The following is a 19,295-nucleotide window of genomic DNA, read 5'->3' as shown; positions in this document are numbered from 1 at the left end:
TGGTTGGTGTTGTTGCTGCCCTCGGTGCTCTGCCTCCCTCGCTGCTCGCTCTCCCTCCGGCCCGGCAGCCGCGGAGGCCTGCAGACCAGGGCAAGCCGGCACAAACCTGCGGGCGCTGGTTGCCCCCTCGGGCCAGAGACCGGTTCGAAGCGCCTGCTCCTTTCCCAGCTCTCGCTGGAGACCACCTGCCCCAGAGCCCTTCGCCGCCGTCGGCCCAGCGGGGCGGGGCGGCCCCTGCCCGGGGCCCGGGGCCGCCGTCCGCCCGCCCGCCCCGCCCCGGGGAGGAGGAGCGGCCGCGGCCGTGGCCGTTCCCCCTTCAACCGCTGCCGCCCGCTCGCGGCCCAGTCGCCGCCGGCCATGGGGGAGCGCCGGGGGCGAGCGGCCCCGCAGGAGGGGGCCGGGCCGGAGCGGGTAAGGCCGGGGCGGCGGGGCCCCGCGGCGGGTGTCCCGGGCGCGCAGCCGCTGCCGCCGGGCGGGAGGGGGGGTGGGACCCGCCCGGCCGCCGGGACGAGGTGCCGGGGGGGGCGTGCGGGCGTCTCCGGGGGGCGGCCGCGCAGCCCTGCTCCGCTCCGCCGCTGTCGCACCTCCGGCCTTGCAGGCGTCTGCCCGGCCGGGGCCCTGCCCGAGCCGCCGGCTCCAGCCGGGCGCCGCGGCCTCCTGTACCGCCGGGCTGCCGGCGGGCGGCTGCTGCTGCCGCCGGGCCGGGCCGGGCCGCCCCCGGGGAGTGCGGGGCTGGCACGGAGTGGCCGCGGTGGCTTCGCCCCCGCCCGCCCCGGGGGTCTGCTGACACGGCTCCGTGGCGGCGCGCTGGGTAGCCCTGAGAGGGCACGGGGCTGCCCTCGCGTCCTTGTCCCGCTCGGGCCCTCCGGGCGCCGAGACTGCGGGGAGCACCGAAAACGTGCGTGTGGCGAACAAATACGGTCAGCCGGGATTCGGGCCCCGGTCCCGGGCAGGCCCCGGAGGCCCTGGGTGGCCTGGCGCAGGACCCGGGCAGCGCAGGGCCCTGCGGGGGTCTGGGCTCGCAGAGCTGTGCCTGCCTGGGGCCGGGAAGGCAGAGCTTGTCCCCCCGGCCCCGAGCCGCCACGGGGAGGCGGGCCTGGGCGTCGTCGGGTGGTCCTGGCTTCCCAGCCCCTGTGGACTAGGGGAGCCTGTCCCCGGGAGGCGTCCGAGCTCCGTTCTGGGTTCTCCCCAGTACGACCCTGCCAAGCCAGGCTGAGGTGTGCGAGGGTGAAGGGTCTTTGTGGCAGAGGAACCCGCGTGGTCCTCCCAAACCTTCGCGTCTCGGTAGTAATCGAGTTTCCAAAAACTGGGGTGTGCGGTGTTAAATATAAACCTAAAAAAACCCTTAACGTCTCCCTCTGTGAACAGCGGCGTGCTGTACCCGCAATGAAGAGGAGCCCGCTCTGGCCTGCCAGGGGCAAGCTGTAGTCCTGCGCATCCCATCGGGCGTGCAGAACCAGCAGGCGTCGTGCTCCTCGGCTGCTGTGCGGTGGAAGCCATCTCTCCTGGCAGTGCCGGTGATCTTCCCAGCCTCATGGGAAGGGCTCGTGGTCACATCCCATGTGCCACATCACACCGCTGGCTCTGCCAGCACCTTCAACTTTTTCCTTGGCTACAACTGATATAGGGCAAGTAACTGAGATACTTGTGCATGCAGCCCGACAGCTATTGCTGTGGGGTGGTGGTTGCACGTGTGTGTATATACGTTGTTTCCTAGTTTGCTGAATTTGAAATTAATGGAAAGAGCTTCAGTAGCACTAGGTGGTTTTTGTTGTCCATTGGGTTTACTGTCATCACCAGAAGAGATTCTGTCTAGTAGTTGCAGAGTAACGGGGATATGAGGTATCAGAGTGTGTCCAGCAAAGGGCTGATGATTTAAGAGACTGGAGCATCTGTCATATGAAGAGAGGCCGCGAGTGCTGGGGGCTGTTCAGCCTGGAGAAGAGAAGGCTCTGGGAGATCTCATCAGTGTGTGTGAATACCTGATGGAGGGAATGAAGGAGACGGAGCCAGGCTCTTCTCAGTGGTGCCCCGTGATGGGACCAGAGGCAAGGGGCATACGCTGAAACACAGGAGGTTCTATTTGCATGTAAAAAACCTCTCATTTATTGTGAAGTTGGTCAAATGCTGGCACAGGTTGCTCATAGAGGTTGTGTAGTCTCCATCCTTGGAGATACTGAAACCTCAGCTGGACACGGTCCTGGGTAGTCTGCTCTGGCTGACCTTGCTAGAGCAGGGGTTGGGCTGTGCCTGCCAGCTTTGGCTCTTTTACGTGTTTGGGTCAAGTTGTCTGAACAGAAAGTAGCGCATTCACATTATGAACTGGATGCTCTTCATTATTATGGTGAGTGTTGTCTGTTTTACGCACCATCATAGAATTAAGGAAAAGATCCAGGGTGCGGATGGAAAGCAGGAGGTGTATCAGCCTAGCGACTGTTACCTTTTCCAGCTCCACGTACCTCTGCCAGTGCCCCCCAGGGCCAGGAAGGCAGGGCTGGAAACGCATTGTGCTCCTTCGGCACAAGGTGGTGGCTGCTCTGAAGCCCCAGCAGTAATCAGAACATGCTGTGCATCCAAAATTGAATTAGAGAAGGATCTTCTGTGAATCTTCAGCTGAGTTATACCAAGACACATACTCCGTTAACAGACAGCCTAGGTAATGAGTGTTACTCTGATAAAACATTGGCTAAGAGGAATGAAAACCAAAATGAAGAGAGACAGGACTGTCTTGTACCCAAGAGCTTCCTGCCTGCCAGCTTGGAAATGGAGCCTGCCTGTGAAACTCCTGTCCATCCCAGAAGAGGTTAGGGGAGGTGGGTTGAGGGTGAGGTTCCAGTATGGTGTAGTCTCTGTGGGCTGACCCTTCCTTTTTTAAAACTAAAAAAACCCCAAAACTAAAACCCTAAAAAACGCACCAAAACTAAAACCAACAACAAAAAAAACTAAAAAAAAAAAAAGCCACTTATTTTTTAAAAAACTTGTACCATTTTCCAGTTCTGTGTGGTGGTCTTTCTCAAGGTCATGCCATCACTCTGAGTCTTTGGCTCCTGGAAGCCATCCTTCTGCTTTCCTGCCATCAGGGGTCTCCACAGCGTACATGCTATTTCATGGGCTTTTTCTTCTTCTCTCACCTGTCTTGCTGTGCACTAACAGTGTTTCTGGTGAGTTGACTCCTCTCTCTGTGGCTTGCAGCATGGCAGCCGTTAAAGGCCACTGGAAAAATGACAAGTGCACCTTGTCTCAGTGTTGGTGTCCGGTTTTCTAGCCATACTGGAACTTTGCTCCGCTTCACCTCTGTACACCAGACGTATTTTTCAAGTAACCTCCCTGGATTATGGGCCTTGCTTGCTGGCTTTTGAATGGCTCGGGAACATCGAGACTCAGGTTAGTAACTGCTAGTCCACCTTGTTAGGCTAAAATAAATACTTGGGGATAGTCCCCAGGCTGTATAGAAGGGTTTTGCTCAGGAAAATGCTGGGCTAACAAGGAGGACTTTTGCAGTGTTTCTGTTATCAAGGACGATGGCTGGTGCAGAAGCAGATGGAGATGCTAGCTGCGTGGCAGGCCCTGAGAAGGTGTGTGCTAAGGCAGGGTGCCGTCCCCACTGGGCCCAAGTTCTCCCCTGTGGCACTGCTAGTGGGTTACTGCAACCATCTCTGCGTCCTGGGAAATACAAAAGGTCTTGCACTCTCGTGGCCTTCAGCAGTGACTCTGCAAGATAATGCTGGGAAGTTTTTCTCATGTAATTGAGTAATATTTAAAAGTATAATAAAGTGGTAAAATTGTAACCCAGAACGTGTTTCCTGATGTGTTTTCTTTGGGAATCTGCAGTACGTATGCCAGCTGTGCAGTGTGCGCGTGTGTTTGGGTTTTGTTTGTTTTTTAAATGTGGGTAGAATTATTTGTTTGAGGTATTTTCCAAACTGAAGTAAAGGATTACTTCTTATTATGTGAGTGGTTACAAGCAGACTGGGTAGAGAAAGGACTTTGGCACTTCCTAGGAAGGTAGAAGCAACGGTATTAAAAACCTTTTGCTCCCCTTCTCTGCTGTATTATACATAATGCCTCGTATGCTGCCTGTGGTTAGTTATCCTCTACAGCAGTGTCACTGGGATCTCAGAACCGACCCAGAAAGGCATTTTGCTGGCTAAACTTCTGATCGGTGTGAGTCGCCAGCCCTTCTGGAGAGGTCGCAGCGTGCTGTCCTGACAGCTCTTCGCAGTGGTTGTCTTCAGTAGGTGCTTGGTGACGTGCCTGGCAGGGATGCTGCCTGGCGTTGATCCCAGGAGCAGCTGTGCCCAGCTGGAGGTGAGGTGAAGGCCCTGCTCCTGGAGTGCCCTGTCCGTGCTGCTCTTCACCGGCCCGTCTCCTGAACATCAGCCGTCCCCACCTCGGCTGGGCCGGTCGCTCTCTGAGGAAGAGCTGTGCACGGGCGTTCTCCGGGAGCCTGCGCAGGGGGAGCGAGGGGTGGGGATGGGTGACTCCAGGCAGGGATTTTCCTGCTGCCTGCTGTTGGAAAGAGGCACATAGCGGCCTGCCGCCTGTGCACTGCAGGATTGCGTACGCAGACCTCCGCGCAGAGACTCGCTGTGGCGCAGGGCTCTTCCTCTACCAAATGGGATTAGTTGCTGTGAACTCATGGTATTTTTAAGCAAGTCCGTCCAGGCCCGAGTAGCTCGATGTAAAGCGAACGATTTGGAGGAAACCTGGGCGGTGAGCCTTGCGGAGCAGTGCTCGATGGGGCTGGCGGCAGCGCGCGGTGACCTTGCACGTATTCCCCCCTGTGCGCGGCACCGCGGCGGCTGATGTCGTCTCGCGGGGCAGATTTCCTCCGCGCGCCGCAGAAAGGCTTTCTCTTTGGCACGCAGGCGTTGGGTGCTTCCCGGCACCGGCGCACCTGGGAGGGGTCGGTTGGCGTGAGCGGTGCCGGCGAGTGCCGGGCAGACAGGCAGCACTGCCGCCCCGGCAGCCCGAGCACGGATGGAGGGCGAGGGTGCAGGTACCCCGGGGATGGGTATTGCGTCCACCCGAGGGGGGCAGGTGAGTGTCTGCGTGACACGGGCGGCTTTTGAACCGCACCTGCGGGCTACGGGGAAGGGGAGGAACAAGTAACGGCAACCTTAACCAGAACTGTGCTTTATCTTCAGAGCTCCTCTCTGAGTGCTGCTGAAAATGGCTTGGATCCTGACGAGGAGCCTCTTCTCAGAAAAAATCCCCGCCGGTTCGTCATCTTCCCTGTCCAGTACCCAGACATATGGAAAATGTATAAACAGGCACAGGCCTCCTTTTGGACAGCAGAAGAGGTGAGCTCTGGGGCCAGTGGGTTGGTGCAAGGTGCTCAGACCAGGGTGCTGGCGCTTCCTCCCTAGCTCTGCTGCTGGCTTCTGCGTCGTAAGGGTTGGAGTTAATTGCATCGAAGGTGAGGTGCCTGCACCAGAGCAGGTGGAAAGCAAGCTGCTTCCGCAGGGTGATTCAGCGGAGCTGTTTTAGGTGTTTGGTTTGGGACGAGGTGGAATTGTATCCTGGGGTGCTTCTCTGGTTATATGAGGGGAGCCTAAGTCATATAGCTCTGATTTGTGGTCGCATAGCTCCTACCCTGCTGTGGTCTCTGTACCTACAACTAACTCCTTGCCTGTGTAAGATGTTCAGGGCAATTTCATGGGAATTCTGTTCTTTAATGTTAGGCACCTATTTTCCAGAATGGGTGATAATCAGGGACACTTGATCTTTTAGAAGCTAAAAATGCTTCTAATTGACTCCTGATTGTCCTGGTCAGATGCTTGCCAAATGTTATAATGTAAGCTGTTAAGTTTTTCCCCTGAGGTTGCTGGTTAGCCAGACCTGAGCAGTACTCAGCTTTGCTATGCTTGCAGCAGTGGAGGCTTCCGAACACTGCACTGATCTGGAGAGATTACCTGCCAGCTGAGCTGGTTGTTCCAACTCAAAGCTTCTGCAGCCTTTGCTAATTTGTGAGCAGCAATCTCTAATTGCAGAGGAGTGAGCTGAAAGCACTGGTAGGCTCTAAATAGGCCAGGAAACATCTTGAGATGGTGAGGAGCAGCTGTCCATAGAAGCACTATTCTACTGCCTGTCTGGGAGGCTTGCTGCCCTGTTGCAGTAGAGGTTGATTTAAGCCGTTAAAGAAAAAGCATTTAAACTCCTGCCTGATCAGCACTGCCCTTTTACCATATTACTGATTCCTTCTTACGCTGTCCTACCACCTGTCAGTGCATTTCAAAATGAACTGGGAAGTTAACTGTAAAATTGGTTTGCGTGTTTATATACACACAGACGCATATACACATATATAAGTTTTTAGGCCTTTTGTATTTTTCACATCTGGCCCTAGTTAACTGCTCCTGTGGTTCAGAAATCCCTCCCTCCAAACAAACAAACAAAAAAGGCCTGTGCGAAGGAAGTTGTGGTTTTCTACCGTGGCTAGAGTTCAGTCTGGTAGATGAGAGCAGTTGTACAGCATTCACCCCGTGCCATTCTTTGGCAGGATGGAGGCTGAACACCTGCTAAAGGCAAAAGAGCAAACACCAAAACTCTGCCTCAGTCATTTGACTAGGCTGCTTCTGTTCTTACAAAATGCCAAACTCAAAAAGGCAATAATGTTTTTCTTTTTTCTTTTCATTAGGTTGATTTGTCAAAGGACCTTCCTCACTGGAACAAGCTGAAAGCAGATGAAAAACACTTTGTCTCTCATGTTCTGGCATTTTTTGCAGCTAGTGATGGAATTGTAAATGAAAACCTGGTGAGAAAGCTTTACAGAGGGCTTGAATACTTATTTTATCGGCTTATTGGCTTTTCATTTAGGTTTTCTCACCTTAATGCATAAGTTTATTAAATGTGTACTTTTTTTTCCTTACCATCCTCTCACCTTTGCCAAGGGGAATAAGCAGCTTTTCTGCTGGGGCCAGTGTCTGTGTTAAATTGGGTCAGCTGTGGTCAGCAAGACTCCAAATCACATCACTCTTGGACACAGGTTTTAAGCTCAGCCTTCTGCCTGGCTGTGTTGATCTGCATTTCTCAATGAATTAATATAAATCCATGCTTCTCCCTATATTTCTGTTAGATGAGAAGTAGGGAGGGATTGTGCTGTGCCATGGTCTGTATTCTTCATTTTGGTAAAATCCATTTTGCTCTCACTGAACATGCATGCTAGAATCTTTTAGGGCTGCAGGCGGGTGCTGCTAAAAAGGTGGGGGAATCTCTCTGCTGAAATCAGTTCTGGGCTGCACAATGTCTTGCCACAGTGGTACCTGACTGCAAATGCCCAGTTTAGATCTCCAATTTCTGTAAAGCGTAGAAGATGTCATAGTATATGTGCATATATTGCAGGAACCTGTCTTATGTCATACTGCTGATTTTTTTCAATGATGAACAAGAAGTCTGAGGCTTTGTTCAATACAAAGTGTTTACTATTGCAGCATTTTGCTGTTCTCCTGTGCACGCGTGCCCTCATGCTTCACTGCAGTTCTCTATCCAATATGCACAGCAGATGTATTTACTTTTAGCTAGCCTGCTTTATTTTCTTCGGCACTACACCTATCCTATTGACATATCTGTGAATAAAGTAGGGCTGAACTGCTCCCATCCTTTCTCTGTGGTAGAGATCTATTGTCTCTCCCATTAAGTTTAGAGTACTGTCATGCGGGACTGGTTTTACTGTATTCATTGCTGTGCTTTCTGGTTTTGGTAGGTGGCACGTTTTAGTCAGGAGGTGCAGATCCCAGAAGCTCGTTGTTTCTATGGCTTTCAGATTCTTATTGAGAACGTTCACTCGGAGATGTACAGCTTGCTCATAGACACCTACATCAAAGATCCTGAGAAAAGGTAAACCTCTGGATGTGTTTAAACAGCGACATGGCTTCTTTGGAGAGCCCCATTACCTTCGTTGTCTGGAGAACTTCCTAGTCCAAATGGTAATACATTTGAAAAGCACTTTCCCTCAGAGACTCCACCATGGTGATGGTCAGGCAGAGCTTGGTTTCCCACAGCGGCATCCTGTGTGGTGACTATGGGAGGACTGCAAGGTTTCCTTTCAGGTGTTTAGCCTGGGAACAGAGCCCGTGCTCGTGGGAATTGTCCAGTTCCTTTTGTGGAGTTGGGCAAGAGGAGGTTTAGCTCGGTGGGTAGGAAGTGGCTGCCATCTGGCTTGAAGTCTGAGAGGCAGTGTGGTCTGGTGGGTGGGCACTCCTGGGATGGGACGTTTGAGTTCACTTCCCATCTCTGCAGCTCACCTCCTCTGAGACCTGGGTTTGTTGATTTCTGCACATCTGCCACCCTGTGCTCTTTTTATCAGAGAGCATCCCCCCCTAGGTGGGAACGGTCTCTTGCTTGGGTTAGTTCAGAGCCTAGCGTAATGGGTTCTGGTGGAGCCAGTAGTGACAATCAGGGCAGACTTACATAAATCACTTCTTACTATTTTGATGTTTTCTCTTTGTTTTCTTCTATAGGGATTTCTTGTTTAATGCTATTGAAACAATGCCTTGTGTCAAGAAGAAAGCAGACTGGGCTCTGAAGTGGATTGAAGACAGAGAATCCACTTTTGGTGTGTAGCTTCTTAAAAACTTGTTTCTGTTGCACATGTCACAAACTAATCCTCTGGGAGCAAGCTGCATCCCTGGAACGTGAAATGAAATTCTCCACAAATGATGTATTGGCTTGTTGGTGTCTGGCTTAACTAAAGAACTAGAAGTAACTTCTGCTGAGCATATATGTCTTTATCTTCAGCTAAAGCAATATAGTAATGGCAGTGCCCACTAGAATCATGTTGTGAAAAATGCTTGTGGGTTTCTCTGCCTTTTTTTGTCTTTATACCGAACAACCCTAGTTTTTTCAGTTTTCACTTGTAGACCTTGTTTTCTAGGAGTTCTGATTATTTCTTCCATTTGGCTCCTATTTTTTACTCCAGTGTTCAGAACTGGACAGCTGAAGTCTTGCACGTCCAGGCTTTTTCTCTGTTCATGTTCATACAGAGAAATTTGTGTGTGATGTTAGCCTTTTTTTTTTTTGTAACAGCATGACTGAGCCTGAGCAAAAAAGATTCAAGAATCATCTGTCTCTGGTGTTTCTGGTTTGCTGTTGAGACCAGGTTTCTAGTTTTTTAATCTCATTTGGGAGCTGGGACACTGGCTCAGTTTCCATCAGCATGGTGCAGGGCATCCTTTCCAGTGTTCTGCATTCAGCTTACAGTGTTGACTGTGAAGGATGTGTTGTAGCTGAAATGAATAATGGTCAGACTCTGGAGAATTTTCTAAACCAAACATTGTCTATACTTAGAGAAGGTGTAGGAGATGGAGAGGTTCAGCCAGATGAACAAAATAAATCTGAATATCACTCTTTTGCAGCATCTGTTGTTCACAGCTCTTGTTTGAGTGGGGTTCTTTTTGTGGCTGTAGATTGTCCCATCCTGGAGCGTCCTGCTGCCTCCCCAGTCTGGCTTTGCTTGCTGTGTGTGGAGTCCCTTCTTTATCTCCCTCATTCGGTTCCCAGCAGCTTGGGGTGTGCCAGGAATCAGAAGGTTTCTGAACTCAAAAAGCAATGTTCCCCCCACCCCCTGCTCCTAAACTTCATGCTTCCTATCCAAAGTTTTGTAAAGTACATTTCTAGTCTTCTGTTTTCTCATTTTATTGAGAAAACTTCCCAAGTTTAAAACATTTGGGGGCCCCGGATCTTGCAGTTATGCATTATGAGATACGGTATATGAAAGTGGCTGGCTGGCTGGCTTGCTTGGTGTTTCCTTCCAGTTTGGGGACCTGGCCTGCAACTGGGTCTCTGCAGCTTTGGTCGATTTCTTATGCTGAGGGTTCACTTGCTGTATCTGTTCTGTGGACTCTAAGCCTCCCAGCGTGCGCTCACGTTACGTGGTGCTACTGATGGGCAATTTTTGTTTCAGCATAACTCACTTGTATGATAGCTAGTCAGGTGGAATGTAGTAAAAACCATATCAACAGTGAGTCTTGTGCTTCATTAAACCTATATTGTGTGAGCAGCCTTCCTCCACTCCTCGCTAGAAGTAACCTAGGAGATTTTTAGTGTTGCTGGATAAATTCTTTCTGTAGTAACTTCTGTGATACTTTTAAGTTCATGTTGCTCTTCACGTTTTCCTAACTTGAATTTCTTCAGATCAGCCAGCAGATGGCATTTGCATCTCATAGAGGAAGTGGGACATCTGGCTATTTTGAGTTTATTTTATTTTTCAAACAAAAGTCTATGCAGTTCTCACTGGGAAAAGGCATCAGCACTTAATGCAGAAGCTCTTCATGTTAGAATATACCCAAGGATCTTGTGAAGTTTTTTAAAACAGAGTACATGGAATGATGTGTCATCACCAAGTAGTCATATGGTCTTGTAGTCTGAAGAGACATTCCAATAGAGAACAGGGAAAACTGAGATCAACAATGCTGTGCTTTCCTTGGATGAAAGGTGGCTTAACAGGTGGGATAACATAAATTGTTATTTGCGTCTTGATGAATTACATTCTGTGTTCTTCCACTCTTCTAAGAATATGGTGTTATGTGGATTCTCAACAAGCAGAAATTGAGGTGTAGGATTTTTTGTTTAGTTTACAGGAGATTGGCTCTTCTCTCAGTTTTGTCTATTAGTTAAACAGCCATTTTCCTGCCTTTTAGGAGAGAGGTAAAGGAGTACTAATGCTTGGCCACTTTGGGCAATTAATTATGTTCTTTCCCTTCTGACCTGTGGCAGTTTCAGTGGGTGCCCTGGTTCTTCTGTTCTGCTGGGGTTGCCTGTGGTTAAGTGCTGTTGTGGGTGTAGACCCTGTATGCCTCAGGATGTGCTGAAAGATGTGGTCAGATACAGCACCTGGTGCTGCAAAGGGGATTGCTCCACTCCAGCGTTGGTCTGTCTGATGCAAACAGTGCATCTTGCTGACGAGCAATACGCTGTTTTGTGTCTAACTGAAAATGTGTTATGTTAAACAGGTGAGAGAGTGGTTGCTTTTGCTGCAGTTGAAGGCATCTTCTTTTCGGGTTCCTTTGCTGCTATATTTTGGCTGAAGAAGAGGGGCCTGATGCCTGGACTGACTTTCTCCAATGAACTTATTAGCAGAGATGAGGTAATGTGTCATGTCCTACATACTGTCTGGGAAGGAGAGCGAGTTTCCAGGGGAAGGGCAGAATTATATTCATAAAGGTCCCATAGTCTCGCCAGAGCAGCCCACCTCTGGTGGCAGGGAGGGTTGGAGGGAAGGTTAAGAGAGCAGAAAGCAGTGTTTGGGTAGGAACCAGTGAAGAAGAGAATCCAGCAGTGAGCAGGGGATACATTTCTGGGTACGACGGAGCCTTTTTAATGTTGCCAGTGCTGGAGGCCAAGGAGATGGTAGAAGTCTGAGTAGGTTCTCTGCTAGCCAGTGTTAGTAGCAGGGTTTTCCAGGGAAGGTTTGCTGTCCTGGTAGGTAACTGCAGGTTATGCCAGATAACTGCAGGCCATGCTCCCTAGAGCTTCTCCCACAGTAAGCCTTCTGTGTCTGCTTTAACATCAACTCCTAGGCAGCACAGAGGAGAGACTTCTTTCCCCCAGAGAAGTGCCCGACCCTGTTTCTGCAGCCTGATGGAGGAGCTGTGACTGCTGACTTGTAGGGAGATTGGAGTCCTGCAAAGGAGCAGGCTATTCCCAGAATATTTGTAAAAAGGGGAAAGAAACAGACTTTTAGCTGTAAGTCACTAATGAACTTAAAGCCTAGGTGCTGCTATGTCCCTTGGCAGAAATACCTGGTTTTAAAGGGAGTAAACATAAATATTAGCAATACCCCAATGCATAGTATGATCAAAAAGGTGGACCTTTTGGATTAAAGGGAATGTTCGTTTTCCTGTGCCATGAAGCGAAGCAAAGGTGTGGCTGCTCAAGGGCTGTGTGGAATTGCATGGTCCCCCACTGCAGTGGGGGCTGGCCTGGGCAAGGACCTCTAGTTAGGATGTGACTTTGAGCCTTGCTCTGCCTTAACTGCTTCAGTCAGGTTCAGGTGGCCTCCTTGTACCGCTCCCCATCTGCCCCTAGTTGTGGGTCCCAGAGCTTGCAGACGGCCTTCTGCATCCGTTGCATGGCCAGCTGTGGCAGGTTGGTGCAGAAACAGCAGATATTGTTCCTCTCCGTGTTCTTGTGCTCCTGCACACCAATAGAATCTCCTGGGAGGGCGCAGCTACAGGTCTGCATTAGAAGGGAGCGCTTCTTGGCTTAAGAAGTGATGTGTCTGAGGGTCTGCATGTCAGCACACCAAATGCAGCAGGCCACGTGCTGACAAGTGCCCTTTCTTTTCGCTGCTTCCTGCACCGTTGCCTGCCAGTTGGCAGCAGTTGCTTATGGTTGGGGCCTGTCTTTAAGGCACTGCACAACTTATGGTGCTGTCAGCACTGAAAAAGCAGAAAGACCAGTTTTGTATGCAGTGTAAACGTGCTAGTGGTTTGAACTTACCAGAGCTGGTCTAAGAGAATATAGAGCGTTATCATAATGGAAGTAGTTTCCATGGATTAGATAAACTGATTTGAAAAGAGACATCTTACAAGACGCCTTTAATTTAAAAGACACTTTTGAAGAAAGTGATATGATCAGTAAGCAAAACCAAATACTTCAGCTTTGACCTTCCTTGTGTCTTCTGCTTCTGTAAGTCATCATGAACTGATCCATTTGAGTGAGGAAGTATTTGTTAGAAGGATCACTTGCAGATGCATGAGATATAAGTTCCTCTATACAGCAGTGTAACTGTACTTCTCTGCAGAGTTGAGCACCAAAAGACTGAATTTTTCTTGAGCTCTGCTGGCATAATTCCAACTGCAGAGCTGTTACGAAAGGGTAAGGCTTGGTGCGCACAGCACCTGCATCGAAAACCAGGAAATACTGTTACAAAAGCAGTGGCAGTAAAAAGAATCCACAGTGGAAAACTACTTGAACTGTTCTCTGATGTACCTGAAGAGATAAATGGTTAGTGCTCAATATGTTTTTTGAGCTCCAGGCTCTGTTCCCAGGCTGTTCTTTGAGCTGGTGCATCTCTGATTCTTAAAGGTGCAAAGCTGCTGGGAGCACCAGTCAGCGGAGCACACCAGTTCAGGTGAGAAGCCAAGCATGTCCTGCATCCTGCTGGTGATGTTGCCCTGGGCAAGACCACGGGAAGCCCTGCAGCAGGCAGCTAATGCTGTCCCTAGAGGGGGAATATTTCCCAGGTTACGTTGTTTCAGGGCTGTTTCATCACATGAAGCATGAGGGTTTTGTAGCCTTTCTGAAAAAGATTTTGCTTCTTGGTTTCGTCTTGACCCTTGTTAACAATAGCACTGTATTGTCTCATAGCCCATAGTCTGCCAAATTCTTTTGACTGGTTTTCACTCTGGATGTGCCCTCACGGTGTTCATAGGCTGTAATTACCACCTTGCTGTCGAGAGGAGAGATGGTAGCACGGTGCTCCTTTAGTCTAGCGGATGTGGGTATGGCTGAAGCCAGAGGCTCGAGCTGTAGCCAGGCAAGTTCAAATAGAAACTGAGGCACCTGTTGGAGCAGCTGTCTGGTACCTGCCTCAGACTGTGAGCGATTGCTCGTCTCCTGATGTCATCTTACACTGGCTGGAGGCTTTTCTGGAAATCTTGGGAATTAACACAATTTACTGGGCTCTGTGGAGGACAGCTGGGTGAAATGTGAAGGTGGGTTGAGTTGGGCACAGTAGCTTTAAGTATTACCAACCTATGAATGTTGTGGTAGCAAATTTCTCGCAGTAACTGTACGTTGTGTAGAGAGATGACTTGTTAGTCTTGGATTTGATGACTCTAATCTGAATCTTCCTTTCTGAAAATGCTGTGAGGAGAAGCAAGGGAGGAAATGCTACTAACAGAACTTAAAACAAGTATTTCTTTACAGGTATCTCGAAGTGGAGAGCAGGTAAACAGTCTATGTTAACTGGCAGGTAGTTTTGCAGGTCTTGATGTAGGAGTCTTTCTGCAAAAGCATCTCTGACCAGCAACAGGGACCCAGCAGGGCTGTGTGTAGGATCCCTCACAGTAGAGCAGCTCTCAAAAATATTTCCCTGAGAAACTTGTGTGCTGACTGTTATTTTGGCATAGGTGGCACGTGTTGGATTTCAGATCCAGGGTTGTAAAGTGCCTGCTACACATGGTAACATTAAGACTGTCAAAGAAGCAGGAGGCTAGGAAGCTTCAACCTGAATGAGGCTGCCTCAAAGTAAGAGAAAACTATGTGGAGGAGGGAAAAATGACTTTTTTTTTCATTGTTCTCTGTTATTTCAGGGTCTACACTGTGATTTTGCTTGTCTAATGTTCCATTATTTAGTGAACAGACCATCAGAGGAGCGGGTCCGTGAGATCATCGTTAATGCTGTTGAAATTGAGCAGGTGAGCCTGGCCATGACAGCATCATGGGCGGCGCAGGACCAGTCTTATGTGCAAAAGTAAACAAATGAACTTCTAACTTTTGGGATTCCATATTTGATACTTGGTTCAGGCCTGGATCCCTGATGCATTATACCATCCTTTCTCTCTTCCTTAATGGTGACAATGAGAGTCAGAGACTTTCTGATTCAGTTGTCAAGGAGCTGGGAGAAGCTGAAGCTGGCAGCTGGTTTCCTTTTTAACAACAGAAAGGAAGAAAGGCTGTCTTAGTATAGAAGAGAATAGTTCCAGTTGGAAAGGACCTGGTGATCATCTGGTCCAACTGCAACTCCTTTCTTAGAGGAGAGTTTGTTTACCACTGTCCTTTCAGGATCTTTGTCTCTCCCTACTGTATACACATCCCTGCTTGTCCTCAGAAGACAGGGTCTGTTCTGGCCATGGGTACCATGCTGGGCTCTGACTTTTTCTGAGGTTGCTTTCAGGTTCTTTCACATGAAGTGCTACCCATCTGTAACTACAAGTTTCTGCACTGCTGAGTGTTTGGCAGGATTGTAGTTTACTCTTTCTTTTCTGTTGTCATCTAACTACTGTGATGATGATGAATGCCCCAGCTTTGCCTCGCAACACTGACAGGTATTGCATCGGTGCCTAAACATATACGTGGCTGGGTTCAGCACTCATATATATCACTGTCCTGTCTGATCTGTCACTCTATAATGGCTGGAAGCCAAAGAAAACTGGAGATTTCTGGATCTATTCCTGCTCCCACTAGTATGGTCTGTAGGTTTTACTGAACGTGGAGCTCAAGCTTACGCTGAAGCTCGGGATCTTATGGGGGAGTGCAGAAAGGCAGATGAGAGGGGCAGTAATAAAAATTCTTGTGCCTTTTCCAGAAAAATATGCTAGAAATAAAGGAAGATACAAACAACTACTGAAAACAGAAGATACTTGTTGAGTTTAGTGACACAAGTTATTTATTCAGACGACTGGCTGTGGAGCCTGGAATATCACAAATTGTGTTACTGTGAAACACAGGTGTCTTTCCTTTTCTCTTCTTAAATTTCATTTCTCTAAATGTTGTCTGTATTTTAACTTACAGGAGTTTCTAACAGAGGCGTTACCTGTAGGTCTGATTGGAATGAATTGCACTTTGATGAAACAGTATATAGAATTTGTCGCAGACCGGTTACTAATGGAGCTTGGGTTCTCAAAGGTAAGAGATGCAATTGCCCAGAATGCCAGCCTGCCAGGACAGCCCAGGAAAGCTGTCAGCACAAAACACTCTCTTAATGTGCCTGGGAGCAGGTCATATTTAGCGCTTGCACTTTCTGTGAGTGACAGCCGAAACCACAGCATTAATATATGTGCTTCACTATTTAAAGAGCAAGAACAATTTAGGCCATTGTTTCCCTTCAGCTGCTCTGCAGGTTTGTAATGGGAAATTTATGCTATACTCAAGTGCTGCAGTCCTTGAAGGATAATAAGCACCTTGCGCGACTGAACTTCACCATGAACTGAACTCCTGGAGAGTGACAGTACTGAACTTGCTTAGACAGGTGTCCATAGACTCTACAGCATATTACAGCAAGGCTTGATCTAGTTTGAAAGGGTTTGACTGTTTTGTTTGTTGGGTTTTTTTAAAGCATTGTTACCCTATCAGAATCACCAGTGTAGTATCCCTTCCCCAGGTCTTTCATGCAGAAAATCCTTTTGATTTCATGGAGAATATTTCTCTGGAAGGGAAAACAAATTTCTTTGAGAAGCGAGTTTCAGAATATCAACGTTTTGCTGTTATGGCAGAAACAATGGACAACGTCTTCACTCTGGATGCAGATTTTTGATAACTTGGCAAATGAATGGTGACTGTTTCCCTCTGCCCATCTCACTTTCTGCTGTGAAGTTATCTTCACTTCCTCTCTTGGAATTGGAGTCTACTGGGATTTTTTTCCTGGGTTTTCATGTTGTTTGTCTGAGGAGTAAATGTATTTCTGTCTGTGTCATTTAAAAAAACCAAAAGGGGGGGTCCTTTTTAAAAAATTTATATGACTTTTTAAAAGGATGGCCTTTTTAAGATTCCCTTGACTCATCTGCTGTGATTGCTGTCTTTAAAAATGACCTGGATACTACTGCTTTTTAAGACTTTGGTAGTGTTTTAAGAAAGCAAACTGTGTATTTACCTCATGTTATGGTATTTTAATCTGAAAACCAGATGAGGTATCACTCTATGTATATATGTTGCTAAAAATTATTTTCATGGTTTCTATTTTCATGTTTATAGATTTGGTCTAGAGTAAAAGCTCTTCCCTTTTGTCCTGCTGCAGATAGAGTAACAAGTGAATGTGGGAAGACATTAATAAGGTATGAACTATAAAATCTTATTAAACCCAGGGATACAGTTTGATCTCCCCATTAACCTGGGTTCTGTCTGAAAACGTTTCTACTCTGGTTGCAAACCTGATGGCTGCTGGTAGGAGTTTAAATGAAATACATACGATTTTTGTCTTACAGCTGTTACTGAGCAGGTCAGTGGATTTTGAAAGGTCCGTGAAAAGGCAAGCCTGTTCACAGTGGAGGAAAAAATACATCCTGTAGTTCTTTGGCTTGTGCTGCCTGTTTTTCCCTGCTTCTCTGAACAAGTGCCTTATTAAGTAGTCTGTAGTTGTGCCGAGTTGCAATCAGCATCTGACACTGGAACAGCCAGCTCTGGGTGTTGTCTGTCTTCCCTCTGTTGTGCTGGGTATTTTGATATTCTCCCCTTCTTGGTTTCACTCTTGAGTTGATGGGGTGAGAAGGCATATCATTCCAAGGGATTATCCCTTGAAGTGCTACAAACATACTACTTGGGCTGTAAGGAAGCCCATTACCAATAATGTACGAAGGTACTTCAAGTTGCATGTTTAATGTAAACCATTGAAACCATTGTCGCAGAAGAGCTTCTGGAGGAAGGTATTAAACCTTTCAAAAACAAATCTTGAAGTAGTATGGATTAGCAGCATCTTACAAAGGACTGCTGTTTGGTTTTTGGTGTGTTCCAGTATGTGCCTGAAAACTTTTTTTAATTTCTTGATGTCACATGCAGAGAACAGAGCAATTGAAGAATGGCTAACATACTGCAGTGGTACTTGGGATGGAAGGGATACTTACTATTCAGTTGTAGGTGGATTATTTACAAATAGATATGGTCATTTTTTTTCAAAGGTGAAGTGACTGTACATGAGCTAGACAAAGGGTTCTACTTTATTAAACGCAAACATTTTTTCATAATGTTCAGCAATTTGTTTAAGAGCTTTTATAAGCCTGTCTTACTTTTACAAACATCTTTTGCTGCTTTTGATTCGCCTGGCATGAGATGAGCTGACAGCCCAGGGTTATCAGTGATGGGGTGATGTAAGTAAGTGTTATTTCCCTGCCAGCCCAGATCATCCATAGCCCTCGGTACCTGGGTTCCATGAAATAGGTCCATTGCCTTAGCATAGTTCCTAGTGAACAATTGTCCCTGGTGTAAAAATAAGCAGCAAAACTATTTTTGTTTGGTCTCAGTAAAAGATCATGAGTATGTAATGAACTTGGAAACAGGACAGCTTCTTTTCCTAGAGAAGAGCCTGCATCATTTGACATAAGGTACTTGAGGAAGGCAGAGGGGGACCTGGAGAATACAGAGAAAAGCTGGAACAGGTGTCCTTCACTAACATCCTGCAATTGCAAGAGAACTATGGACTCAAAGAGAAAATCCAGCGCCTTTTGGAAATACTGTGTTGATGGGGGAGAAAGATAAAGTGTTGTAAGTGGGTCTGTTGTTGGAAGAATGGAACCTATTTTTGTGTCACTAAAAGCACTTAAAAGTATTTGTTTTGAGTGTTGTGAATTAAGATGAGTATACAGAATGTGAGAGTATACAGAATATTCAAATATGAAACTGCTATGTGCTCAGGTTCTGTAAATGCCTACGAGATACCAAAGTCTGGTACAACAGCTCCCACTCCATTTGTGTGTAAAATATGTGCATAGTTTCAATAAAACTTGAACGTGGAGACAAGCATGTCTTTCTTTGCTACTTACATGCTTTCTTGTGAAATCCAAAATGATAAAATTGGGCCATGCCAGAGTAAGTCGGTGTTCACAGCTTTTGGGTTGTGGGAGAAAATTAAAAGTGCTTCATATGCTGTCTTGTGCTTTGTGAGCTCTCAACTTGCTGTTTCTGCTTCCTGGGAATGGGGTTTGCAGTCTAGGGAGCAAACAATTTTTATCTTTTTTTTTTTTCCTGGAATTTTCTGGCTCAAGGAGAAATCTCTTGGGAGTCCCTTAGATTCAAAGAAGAAGCACTCCAGAAATGTAATTTGGGTGGGTGGTAGCTGATATCTGATATATCAAGGGCATCGTGCCCTTGGGTCGGGCACCGTGACTGTGCCGGGGCACAGCAGCTTGGGGTTCAGCCCCCTGAGCTGGGTCCAGCCAGGCCAGCCTGCAGCCAAGCACCGGGCAGCTGGGTCTGAGCCGGCAGAGGTTCGCACCTGATGGCATCTGCGCCCTCAGGGGTGTTGAGTCAAAAGTCTGCTGCCCCTTGATGCCTCCTTGAGACAGGCACGAAGGGCACAAGGTGCCTCCTTCTCCCACCAGCGCTGGGTCTTGGGCAGAAACCACGTGCCTCGTCCAGCTCTGGTGGGCAAGCTGGGTCTGGCTCTGCGCGTCTCGCACTGTGGCCATCACACTGATGGGGGTGGGGGGGTGGGAGAGAAGTTGTGATGCATCCCTTCAATATTATAGTCCGTGTGCTCTGGGTTGGAGTCCAAGGCTGGTGCATGACTCCCGTTACAGCCAGTGGGACAGAGAAGGTGCTTCTGGAGGGGTTCGTCTCATGGTGAAGGACATGTCTGCAATGGTCAGGTGAACAGAAACCTGTCCTGGGGGGCTGCAAGGAGAGCTGAGGCTCACGTG

The 19,295-nt window shown here is 48.1% G+C and overlaps 1 protein-coding gene across 2 annotated transcripts; it reads left to right on the top strand.

Moving 5' to 3' along the window:
• The first annotated feature begins 316 nt into the window (after positions 1-316).
• On the top strand, positions 317-18,396 carry RRM2B (ribonucleotide reductase regulatory TP53 inducible subunit M2B). Of its 2 annotated transcripts, none has more exons than XM_049824059.1 (9): positions 317-411; positions 5,148-5,303; positions 6,641-6,757; positions 7,706-7,839; positions 8,463-8,557; positions 10,953-11,086; positions 14,259-14,363; positions 15,460-15,573; positions 16,049-18,396. In XM_049824059.1, exons 1-9 carry the CDS (start codon positions 358-360, stop codon positions 16,199-16,201), a joined length of 1,062 nt encoding a protein of 353 aa, XP_049680016.1. In that variant the 5' UTR covers positions 317-357; the 3' UTR covers positions 16,202-18,396. The 2 variants fall into 2 exon arrangements, with proteins under 2 accessions (XP_049680016.1, XP_049680007.1); XM_049824050.1 differs by lacking the exon at positions 317-411 and adding an exon at positions 4,478-4,713.
• Positions 18,397-19,295: the final 899 nt, after the last annotated feature.

This window comes from Accipiter gentilis, chromosome 2, assembly GCF_929443795.1.
Source record: "Accipiter gentilis chromosome 2, bAccGen1.1, whole genome shotgun sequence".
Taxonomy (NCBI): Eukaryota; Metazoa; Chordata; class Aves; order Accipitriformes; family Accipitridae; genus Astur; species Astur gentilis.
The sequence above is the reverse complement of the archived record's forward strand: the minus strand, read 5'-3'. Positions and strand labels throughout refer to the sequence as shown.